The sequence below is a fragment of the Amblyraja radiata genome, chromosome 15 (assembly GCF_010909765.2).
Source record: "Amblyraja radiata isolate CabotCenter1 chromosome 15, sAmbRad1.1.pri, whole genome shotgun sequence".
NCBI classification, from domain to species: Eukaryota; Metazoa; Chordata; class Chondrichthyes; order Rajiformes; family Rajidae; genus Amblyraja; species Amblyraja radiata.
The window spans coordinates 52078584-52090783 of NC_045970.1; the positions used below are offsets into that span (position 1 = coordinate 52078584).

At 45.3% G+C, this 12200-nt stretch overlaps 1 protein-coding gene across 3 annotated transcripts; it reads right to left on the reverse strand.

Moving 5' to 3' along the window:
* Positions 1-2917: 2917 nt before the first annotated feature.
* Positions 2918-11041, reverse strand: LOC116981529 (oocyte zinc finger protein XlCOF7.1-like). Of its 3 annotated transcripts, XR_004414226.1 has the most exons (3): positions 10824-11041; positions 3371-5274; positions 2918-3335 (listed from the first exon to the last, which is right to left on the reverse strand). XR_004414226.1 is itself a non-coding variant. In XM_033034602.1 (2 exons), the coding sequence occupies exon 2, from the start codon at positions 4987-4989 to the stop codon at positions 3595-3597; it is 1395 nt and encodes a 464-aa protein (XP_032890493.1). In that variant the 5' UTR covers positions 4990-5274; positions 10824-11041; the 3' UTR covers positions 2918-3594. The 3 variants fall into 3 exon arrangements, 2 of the variants coding, with proteins under 2 accessions (XP_032890493.1, XP_032890494.1); XM_033034602.1 differs by having other exon boundaries at positions 2918-5274; XM_033034603.1 differs by having other exon boundaries at positions 2918-5274; positions 10656-11041.
* Between the last annotated feature and the right edge of the window lie 1159 nt (positions 11042-12200).

Genomic DNA, 12200 nt, shown 5'->3' on the forward strand with positions numbered 1-12200 from the left:
CCCCTTGTGAGGACATCTAGCCCTCAGGATTGATGTTTCAGAATAAAGGGATTACCAATTTATGATGTAGATGAGGAATTTCTTCTCTGAATTTCTCAACTACAGGAAGCTGTAGAAGTGGATTCATCGTATACATTCAAGGTTGAGAAATATTTGAGCTTTTTAGGAGGGAAGCTGTTGCCAATGTTGGACCAGTTCAGATCTAATTAAAAGGCAGAGCAATGAAACTTCACCCCGCTCTTATTTCTGCCCAAAAGTTAAGAATTTTAGAGGGAATGACAGCATGTTCTGTTCCACTATGAGGCACAGACTGATCCATGCTAGGAAATTCATTTCTTCAGCATACGAGCTAGAGCTGTGAAATTGGAAATATTGATGAGATGCATCCTCCAGAAAAAGGAAGTACAACGCCCCTCTACATCCTGATTTCCCCCATCCTCCACTGTAATCAATAATGGTATCCAACAGATATCTCTTCAATTTCCTCTACTGAATGACCACAAGGACAATCCCATTCCTGGGGTTGATCTACTATTTTGAGTACTTTCAATTAGTTGCTCTTTGTGCCAAAGTTCTCTGCACTTCCAATAGCACTGTTACGCACCAGAGGAATCAGTAATCTCTTTGCATTTGGAAAGGAAGCAGCTTCAATGGTTTCAATATCCATTGCTATATGTGTTTATAGTATTGAAGGTCGAGCTATAATCAATACATATTAAGTATCCTTGTTATCTAGATGTTCCAGAGATGTCAGCGGGGTCAGGGAGATGATGCCGTATATGAGTTTGCTGTGATGGCTGATAAACTGCCCTGGATAAAGGTCTGGGAGGCTGTAGTTGATATGTGCCATCATCACCAATTACTCAAAGTGATTGGTAGTCATTAAGGCATTCTACCTTGCCTTATTTTACATCTCTTTCCAGTTAATTTTCAATTTACTATCCCCCTTTCTGTTTGTTTTTAGTCATGCTTTGGTAGTTTTCCAAAATGTTCTCAATCTTCTGGCCAATGGTCTTTGCAACATTCCGTGCATTCTCCTTTGATTCCGATACCATTTTCTAATTCCTTGTATTGATTTAGTCAGCATTACATCTCAGAAGAGTATATCTTTGTTAAGAATAATGAAGTGAAGCCTTAGATCTTGGTTTTTAATCTATTTCCCAGTGTACTTTAGCCTATGCCATTTTCCGACTATTACAGTTGGCTTTTATTAATTTTAAAACATTGATTTCTCACCATCATACTGATTATGCAATTTTATCATGTTTTGATAGAATTCTCAGTTCACCTTTTATTCTGATTAAGAAAGAACTGCAGATGCTGGAAAAATTTGGAATAGGCGACATTTCGGGTCGAGACTCTTCTTCAGACTGAAGAAGGGTCTCGACCCGAAACGTTGCCTATTCCTTCGCTCCATAGATGCTGCCTCACCCGCTGAGTTACTCCAGCATTTTTGCCTACCCTTTATTATGAGTAGTTTATATTCCTACCTCATTCTACTTGATGAAACCAGACGAGTTCTCTGGTTACATCCAAAATATATTATTTGCAAAAGTTTCCCCAGATACAGTAAACCCTCACAATAATGGACCACCAATAATGGGGGGGAGGGTTGATTCGTTATTTCCATAACCAAGTGAGCGGGGAAAAGTTTAGCCCAAGGCCAGGGAAGAAGAAATGCGGCATTGCGACCGGGAACCGCCGAGACCCCCGCCCAACACACGATGCGCCAGTTCTGGGTCCGGTATTCACGCCAACTTCATGCTGCTCGTTAACGACGCTCCCGCAAGTGAAAGCTACCACCACGAGGCGCCAGCACGTTGTGTAACTGGCGGGCGGAAGTGGGGGAGGGGTGCAATGGGTGCCTCAGTCCGCTATAACCAAAATGCAGATACGTTATTGCAAGGGTTTACTGTAAACGCAATCAACTTGTCCTGAAGTATACTTTACCATTTTGTGTTCTCCAATGTAAATCAAGATAAAGTCACCATTATAACTGCAGCATCTCCCCTGTATGCCTACATAAGATCTTGCTATATATAGGATTCTACAGTATTGCAACGTTCAGGAGGGCTACAGAATACTTCCACCTGTGGCTTCTTTGTTCTCGTATTGTGTGTAGTTTTGGTCTATTGTGTGCAGTTTTGGTCTCCAAATTTGCGGAAGGACATTCTTGCTATTGAGGGAGTGCAGCGTAGGTTCACAAGGTTAATTCCCGGGATGGCGGGACTGTCATTTGCTGAGAGAATGGAGTGGCTGGGCTTGTATACTCTGGAATTTAGAAGGATGAGAGGGTATCTTATTAAAACATATAAGATTATTAAGGGTTTGGACACGCTAGAGGCAGAAACGTGTTCCCGATGTTAGGGGAGTCCAGAACCAGGGGCCACAGTTTAAGAATAAGTGGTAAGCCATTTAAATCTGAAATAAGAATTTCAATCATTTCTCATTGATGCATCCACCACCTTTATAACAGAACTACCCCACCTCCTTTTCCTCCCTGTCTACCACGTGAACTGAGTGTCTAGTTCGGGAGTCTGGTGCTAGGCATGCAAAATGACAAAATGACAAAATGACAAACCTTCAAAGTCAACCGAGAGTACCTAGCAGTGGAAAACTGTGGATTTTTCTTACTTATCCTTGCAGTAAATTTGGAGGGCTTTGTAGAGACAGTATTGCCGATACCTTTCGAGTGCCTTATTGTGAGGGTTTACAGTCAAGGTTTAAGAAGCATACAGGATCATTGGGAACAGTACTGCCAAGTGCAGCTGTGGTGTACCGCAGAAGGAAATTACTGGAGAGAAAAACATTCAAGTATGTTACGGAACACAAGAAAATATCCTAAAACAATAGTAAAATACAACAGTATCCAAAATAAAACAGAAAATGCAACAAATATCTAGTCGGGTAGCAAATATGGAGTGAGAATCAGACTTTATTCAGAACAAATTAACTAATCTCCCATTCGACGTCTTTACTCAAAAGGACGCACACACGTCCATCACATATCTGTAATGTTTCTTCACTGGGAGCATTATAGTACCTCCTCCAAAGCATTCACACCCATCCTAAAATGTATATATGCATAACTCTATACAAAATTCCTACCGGGCCAAAATAACATCTAATATTGGTTTTCTGTCTACATTTTTTTTTTATACATCTTCTACTATCTTCTCCAGTTTTGTGTCTCACTACACAGATACAAGGAACTAGTACAAATATGACTGCAGATCATCATTGTTAACTTCACATGGAAGTCATTGGACAGGTACATGAATAGGAAAGTTTTAGAGGAATATGGGCCAAGCACGGGACTAGTGTAGATGGTAGATCTTGGTGGGCATGGGCAATCTCCATGCTGTATGACCCTTTGCCGGTCACCCAATCCTGCCAAACCTTCACAAAATAAGTTGTACAATTCACAAGAGTCTTTTTCATAGATGAAACATCAACCTGTAGCACAGATCAATGCCTTAAACCAATCTCCAATGTGGCAGTACTTTTTCGTCAATCCCAATTGTTCAATATCCTGATCATTGCAGAGGGTGGCCATCGGACATTTCTTGTACATCTCAATGTCAGCCCGTAGCATTAGGTCTCAACCTGTTCCACAACAACACTACTGGCAGCATCCAACCTTTCCCTTCTCTTATGAACTCGTTGGTGTTTCAGTAGGTGTTGTGACTGAATGAATCCTTTCCCACAGACGGGGCAGACAAACGGTCTCTCACCGGTGTGAACCCGCTGATGTTTCATTAGGTTTGACGACTGAGTGAATCCTTTTCCACACACGGTGCAGGTGAAAGGCCTCTCCCCTGTATGAACTCGCTGGTGTGTCAGCAGTTGGGATGTCCAAGGGAAACTCTTCCCACAGAAAGAACAGGTAAAAGGTCGCTCCCCTGTGTGAACACGCCGGTGCTTCGCTACCTCCTGTTTGCTTTTAAAGCTTCTCCCGCAGTCAGAACACTTGTAAGGTCTGTATTCAGTGTGAACCAGATGGTGTTTCAGCAGGTTGGATCTTTGCGTGAATCCCTTCGCACATATGGAGCAGACAAATGCCTTCAAACCGCTGTGACTGAGCTGGCTTTCCAAAAGGTGAGAATACTGGGTCAATTCCTTCTCCGGCGATGAGCTGGTGAATGGTGTCTCCCCACTGTGAGGTTGTTGATGCGACAAAAGATGGGGTGACTGAGCATTTTTTTTCTCAGGCACGGAGACCATGGGTGGTCCCTTCCCAATGGGGGTGCACTGTTGCCTCTCAGGGTGGGGATCCTGAACAAGTTCTTGCCCAGACACAGAGCAGGCGAGTGTCCTTTCCAGAGTGGGGCTGTCTTCGAGACTGCACCTATTTTCATTGTAAAAATAACCAAGCGGTCTCTCATTATTGTGCAAGAGTTGGTGCCTGATCAATATCTCGCAGCTTTTAAAGCTCTTCCCACAATCAGGGCATATGAACAGACTCTCCTCGTTATGTGTTAACCGGTGGGTTTGGAGGGCAGTTAAGTTAGAGAATCCCTTCTCACACAGGAAACAGTTGAACAGCTTCTCCCCAGTCTGTGCACACGTGTGCCTCAGAAGCTGGAATGATAGAGCAAATCCCTTCCCACAGAAGGAGCAGGTAAAGGGCTTCTCCCCAGTATGACCTCGCTGGTGAGTCAGAAGGTGAGCTGCCTTAGTGAATCTGGCCCCACAGACAGAGCAGATGAATAGGCTCTCCCCAGCGTGAGTGTGCTGGTGCTTCAGCAAATTATTCCTACTTCTAAAGCTCTTCTCACAAGCAGGACATTTGAAAGGCCTTTTATCAGCATTAGTAAGTTGGTGTTTGCCGAGTTGGGACAATTGAGTTAACTCCTTTCCAGACTCAGAGCGCGTGAGCAGTCTCTCTGAGGTGTGACCGTGCAAGTGAATTTCCAGCTGCGATGGGTAACCAAATCCCTTGCCACAGTCCTCACATTTCCACGGATTCTCCATGATGCAGATGTTCATGTGTCTCTGCAGATTGGATGATCAGTTGAAGCTCAACCACATAAGCATGAGAATGGTTTCCACTCGGTAAAATTCAGCGCACCCTGGCACACCCAGTCAGGTTTGCAGGTCTCAGTGCTCGCCAAGCCAAACTGATGCTTAAATTTTTCTATGACAGAAAGAAGCATTTACATTTCTCCCTCCACGTTCAGAGAACAAGATTATTCAGGTCCTGATGTTGCGATCCACTCAGATCTATGTTAGCTTTGTGTTCTCCAACTTCCAAACACTCCACCTTTTAAAATCCTGTAAAGAGATTTTACAATCATTACAATAGATGCAAAACACAAAATTAAAACACTGTAGTCGTTGTTTTTTCAACATTCCTTCCTATTGTCTGGAATTTGTCTTCCAATCACACAGCTGAAATCCAAACCAATAAACTATCTCAAAAGTTTCCTTTAAGTTATCTTTTCTCTCTTCCTTGAGGGAGTTGGCTCTGGATGGATTCTGCTCCACATTAACTCCACTAAAACAGTACTGTATTGGAGAAGGGCAGTTTGCAGGGGAATTTGATATTTAGGAAGGATAGACAGAAAGGAAGAGGAGGTTGGGTGGCATTGCTGGTTTAAGGGGAGATTAATGCATTTGTGTTTAAGAAGGAACTGCAGATGCTGGAAAATCGAATGTACACAAAAATTCTGGAGAAACTCAGCGGGTGCAGCAGCATCTATGGAGCGAAGGAAATAGGCAACGTTTCGGGCCGAAATCCTTCTATAGCAAGGAGAGACATTAGCTTGGATGCTGTCGAATCGTTATGGGTAGAACTGCGAGATAGCCAAGGGCAGAAAACATTTGTTGGAGTTGTATACAGATCACCAAACAGCAGTAGGGAGGTTGGGGATAGCAACTACATATAGATTGTGCCAACAAAATTGGTAGCAGCGCTGAGGAGGAGAATTTCCTGGAATGTATACGGGATGGTTTTTTAAACCAATATGTAGAAGAACTGACTAGAGGGCAGGCCATCCTAGTCTGGGTCTTGTGTAATGAGGAAGGATTAGTTAGCAATCTTGTTGTACAAAGCCCCTTGAACAACAGTGACTATAATAACGTGGAATTCTGCATTAGGATGGAAAGTGACACGGATAATTCAGTGACGAGGGTCCAGAATTTAAAGAAAGAAGACCTTGAAGGCATGAGACGGGAATTGGCTATGGTAGACTGCCAAATTGTACTTAAAGGGTTGACGGTGGAGATGCATGGCAAAGATTTAAAGACTGCATGGATGAACTCCAAAAATTGTTCATCCCCGTCTGGCGTAAAAATAAAAAGGCGGCTCAACTGTGGATAGTGTTAAATCCACGGAAAAGCAATATAATTTGGCCAGGAAGCAGCAAACCGGAGGACTGGGAGAAATTTAGAACTCAATCGAGGAGGATAAAGGAGTTAATTAAGAGGTGGGGAAAAAAAAGCATGAAAGAAATCTTGCGGGGAATATAAAAACTGACTGAAAGGTTCTTCAGATATGTAAAAAGGAAAAGGGCGGCCACGGTGGTGCACCAGAGACCCGAGTTCGACCTCGACTACAGGTCCTGTCTGTACGGAGTTTGTGCGTTCTCCCCGTGACCACGTGGGTTTTTTCCGAGATCTTCGATTTCCTCCCACACTCCAAAGACGTACGGGTATGTAGGTTATTTGGCTTTGGGGATGTATAAAATGTCCTTAGGGTGTGTAGGACAGTGTTGATATGCGGGGACCGCTGGTCGGTGTGGACTCGGTGGGACGAAGGACCTGTTTCAGCGCTGTATCTCGAAACTAAACTAAATTAGTGAAGGCAAACGTAGGTCCCTTACAATCAGAGGCAGGTGGATTTATAATGGGAAACAAGGAAATGGCAGAACAATTAGACGAGTACTTTAGTTCTGTCTTCACGAAGGAAGACACAAACAATCTCCCAGAAATACCAGTGGACCAAGGGTCTTGTGGGAGGGAGGAACTGAAGCGAATCCACATTAGTCAGGAAATGGGTGTTAAGTATACTGTTGGGACTGAAGGCAGATAAATCCCCAGGGCCTGATGGTCTGCATCCCAGAGTACTCAAGGAGGTGGCCCTAGAAATCGTGGATTCATTCATTGGTGATCATTTTCCAATGATCTCTCGACTCTGGATCAGTTCCTGTGGACTGGAGGGTAGCCAATGTAACCCCACTTTTTAAGAAAGGAGGGAGAGAGAAAACAGGGAATTATAGACCAGCTAGCGTTGCATCGGTAGTGGGGAAGTTGCTTGAGTTGATTGTTAAAAATGATATAGCAGCGCATTTGGAAAGCAGTGACAGGATCAGTCAAAGTCAGCATGGATTTATGAAGCGGACATCATGGTTGACTAATGTGGAATTTTTTGAGGATGTAACAAGTAGAATGGATAAGGGAGAGCCAGTGGATGTGGTATATCTAGACTTTCAAAAAGCCTTTGACAAGGTCACACACAAGAGATTATTGTGCAAACTTAGAGCATATGGTATTGGGGGTAGGGTATTGACATGGATAGAGAACTGGTTGGTAGACAGGAAGCAAAGAGTAGGAATTAATGTGTCCTTTTCAGGCAGTGACTAGTGGGGTGCCACGAGGCTCGGTGCAGGGACCCGTTATTTACAATATATATTAACGATTTAGATAAGGGAATTAAATGTGACATCTCCAAGTTTGCAGATGACGCAAAGCTGGGTAGAAGTGTGAGCAGTGATGAGGATACAATGAGGCTGCAGGGTGATGGATAGGTTGGGTGAGTGGGCAGATGCATTGCAGATGGAATATAATGTGGATAAATGGGGTTATCCACTTTGGAGGCAAGAACAGTAAGGCAGATTATTATCTGAATTATGTCAGATTAGGAAATGGGGAGGTGCAACGAGACCTGGGTGTGTTTGTACATCAGTCACTGAAAGTAAGCATGCAGGTACAGCAGACAGTGAAGACAGCTAATGGCATGTTGGCCTTCAGTGTGAGATAATTTTACTTTAGGAGCAAGGAGGTCATACTGCAATTGTACAGGGCCCTGGTGAGACTACACCTGGAGTATTGTGCACAATTTTGGTCTTCTAATTTGAGGAAGGACATTATTGCTATTGAGGGAGTGCAGCGTAGAGGTTCACCAGGTAATTCCGGGGATGGCGGTTTGACATATGACGAAAGAATGGGTCGACTGGGCTGGGCAATATAAATTTATTAAGGGATTGGACACGCCTTTTCCCTGTCGGGTCTCCGTTGTCGTTGGGGCCTAGCACCGTGGAGCGGCCTCCAACCTGAACGATCCGGGGGCTCGGGAGACTGCGGAGCTGCGGACTAGTCACCATCGTGGGGCTGGCCGGCCTCGGAGTGGCGCTGGCCGGCTGCTGCGACTCGACTCCTGGGGTTCGGAGGCTCCAGCAACGCAGCCGCAGGTCCGGTGGACTGGGACATCGGGAGCTCGCGGGTCCGGGGGGAGAGAGTGACCGCTTCCCGGAGCTCCCGAAACGCGACTTCTCCAACCCGTGTCGCGGGGTTGGAATGACCCGGACCGGGACCGTACATCACCTGCCGCGGCTTCATGACCGTGGGACTCACCATCGCCCGTGGGGGTTCCAACCTTGTACTTTCAGACCGGGAGCGGGGCCGTAAATCGCCCCGCGCGGCCTAAAATGGCCGTGGGACTTATCATCACCCGCCTGGGGCTTGGACATCGGGAGAGAAATTGAGAGCAGGGGAGAGAAAATACTTTGCCTTCCATCACAGTGGGTTCACTGTGATGGATGTCTGTGTGAATTTAATTGTATGTATGTAGGACACTGTCAATGGAACTTATTATTTAAATTATGTGAAGCACTTTGGGGTCAATGCAAGTTGACTAAAAATGTGCTATATAAATAAAGCTTACTTACTTACTTACGCTAAATGCAGGAAATATGTTCCCGATGTTGGGGGAGTCCAGAACCAGTGACAACGGTTTAAGACTAATGGGTAGGCTATTTAGAACTGAGATGAGGAAAAATGTTTTCACACTGACAGTTGTGAATTTGTGGAATTCTCTGCCTCAGAAGGCAGTGGAGGCCATTTCACTGGATGCATTCAAAAGAGAGTTAGAGATAACTCTTTGGGATAGCGGAATCAAATGGTATGGGGAGGAGGCAGTAATGGGGTACTGATTGTGGATGATCAGCCATGATCACATTGAATGGCAGTGCTGGCTCAAAGGGCTGAATGGCATACTCCTGCACCTATTGTCTATGTATCTATGTATTCATTGGAATTTAGAAGGATGAGGTGGGATCTTATGGAAACACATGAAATTCTTAAAGGATTAGACAGGCCAGATGCAGGAAAAATGTTCCTGATATTGGGAGTGTCCAGAAACAAGGGTCACAGTTTAAGAATAAGGGGTAGGCCATTTAGGACTGAGATGAGGAAAAACTTCTTCACTTAGAGAGTTGTGAATGTGTGGAATTCTCTACCACAGAATGCAATGGAGGCCAATTCACTGGATGTTTTCAAGAGTTAGATTTAGCTCTTAGGGCTAAAGGAATCAAGGGATATGGGGGGAAAGCAGGAACGAGGTACTGATTTTAGATGATCAGCCATAATCATATTGAATGGCGGTGCTGGATCAAAGGGCCGGATGGCCTACCCCTGCACCTATTTTGTATGTTCTTTTTTTCTATTTCTGTGCCGAACATGTTATCAAGTAAAATTAACCTTCTCTGCCTGCAAGTCACCCATATACCTACAGTCCCTGCATATCCATGTGCCCATGTAAAAGACTCTTAAACACCATTACGTATCTGCCTCTACCGCCACCCCTACCGCTCATTCCAGGCAACAACCACCCTCTGTGTAAGAAAAGCTGTCATGCACATACTTAAACTTTGCCCCCTTCACTTAAGGCAATGCCCTTCAGTCTTTAACATTCCATTCTGGCAAAAGGGTTCCACTCGATCATAATTACATATATTTTAAACAGGTCTCCACTGAAGCTCTGATGTTCCAGAAGAAAAATAAATTAAACAAAGGCTAAGGTGAAGAAAGTAGAATTATTGGAGGGAATTTGTGAATTTAATTTTTCATCAAGTAGTGGTGGGAATCTGGAAGGCACTGCCAGAGGTATTGAAATTTTAAGTAGTATTTCGATCACCTTTTGAAATGCTCTGGCATTGAAGGCTACGGGCAGAGTGTTCGAATTTTGACCAGCATTGTTAGCTACTCAATGGCCAACATGGACATAGTGGCCAAATACTTTTCAGAAGTTGATCGAAATACTACTTAAATTTTAACTACCCCAAGTAGTGCCTTCCAGATTCGAACCACTACTTGATGAAAAATTATTTCCTCAAACTCACTCTAATAATTCTACCTTCTTCACATGGAATATTTTTGTAAAAATTACCTTTTCTTCCCTGGAACGTCAGAAGATGAGTGGAGACCTGTTTGAAATATATGCATACATAGGGTGGAAACCTTTTGCCAGGGTGGAAATTTAACTTAGAAAGTCGCACGTCTTTGGGACGTGGGTGGAAAAGCGGAGCTCTCGGGTCGCGGGTAGAAGGTGCAAACGCCACACAGAATGCACCCGAGGTCAAGATGGAACCCGGGTGTCCGGCGCTGTGAGGCAGAGGCTGCACCATGCTCATGCGGTAAACAAAACAAGAACTCACCGCACGGTCCCCACATTTCTTCGCCCCCAACTCTGGCGAGGTTCCCTTCCACACCCACCTCACACGCGTCAATCAGATAGATTAACCAATCGTTCCTTCTCCGCCCACAGGTCCCGCCCTCTCTTTGTTCGCTCGCCAGGAACTCGGCGCATGCGCGCTACTGCTCACCCGTTTCCGCAGCAACGCGAGGCTGGTTCCACTATTGAGGCGGACGCAGGCCTGAGCACGGCATTGCAAGCGCTGCTCCTTTGCACCGATCCCGGATGCTCCCCTTCGATCAGCGTCCGAGGTTGAAATCGAGAAAGCACCAGCTCCTCCCACGATCTCTCTAAGAGCCTGCGCTCAACTCGCTCGCTCAATGACACTTGCACTGCACATGCGCGGGGGGGGGGGGGGGGGTCGCGCGGAACGTCCACGCATGCGCGCTCATTCCCTCCTGGTCCAATGAAAGGCACATCCTGCCGCGCGGGGTATTTCCGGTGGTCGCTCGGCTGCAAACAGAAGCAAAGACAGTCTATGATCTTTGATCAGAACCGCGCTGCACACAATGGTCCCCTTCGGCTCATCAACTCCACACCGAACGTTATGCTTATCTACGCTAACGCCCATATCCCTCCTCGCCTTTTATAGCCAAGGACGCGTCCAAATGCTTTTGGAGATTGTGTTGCATCTGCGTCTACTACCTCATCTGGTCGTTCGTTCCAGATACACAGAAAAAAACACTTCAGCTCGGTGGGGGAGGGCCACAGTCTAGGGTCCTTCCGCTGCTGGACATGGGGGGCACGGTATGGTGGGAACACCCCTCAAAATAAGGGAAGGTATCCCACGCCAGGGGTCCACATGAGTGGCACGGGTGGGGGACAGTTTTGTGGAATTTGAAAAATGTATAAACTACTGAACAATTTGTATAGCCTCCGAAAATGTCGGATGAAATTTTCGCACGGTTCACGGCTTGTATATATTTATTACTTGAATAAAGTCTATTTTTAAATTATAAAAAAAAGAAGAAAAAACACTTCAGAAAACGCCTTTAAATTCACCCCTCTTAAATATACGCCCTCTGGGTATACACTCGTCTCGCTGGGGGGGGGGGGGGGGTGGGGGGGAGACTATCAACCCAATCCCTGCTCCTCATGATTTTACAAATCACCACACATTCATACATTAACCCTCACGTTGCAATGGGAATAAACCCAGACTACCAAATGTCTCCTGGCTACCACAGCCTGCCATTCTAGCAACCAGTGAATTGATTAACTTCTGCACCCTCCCTGTTGCTAGCACATCGTCCCTGTAGTGTTAGAAAGAACTGCATATGCTGGTTTAAATCGAAGGTGGAGTAACTCAGCTAGCGAGGCTGCATCTCTGGAGAGAAGGAATGGGCGACGTTTCGGGTCGAGACCCTTTTTCAGACTGATGTCAAGGGAGGGGGCAGGGTAAAGACAAAATGTAGGCAGTGACTATTGGGAGAACAAGGAAGGGGAAGGGGTTGGAGAGATAAAGCAAGTGCTATCTGAAGTTATAGAAGTAAATGTTCTTACCGCA

What these genes read in the sequence shown, in the direction of transcription:
- LOC116981529 (XM_033034602.1), bottom strand. Translation starts at nt 4,989, where the DNA reads ATGAACATCTGCATCATGGAGAATCCGTGGAAATGTGAGGACTGTGGC.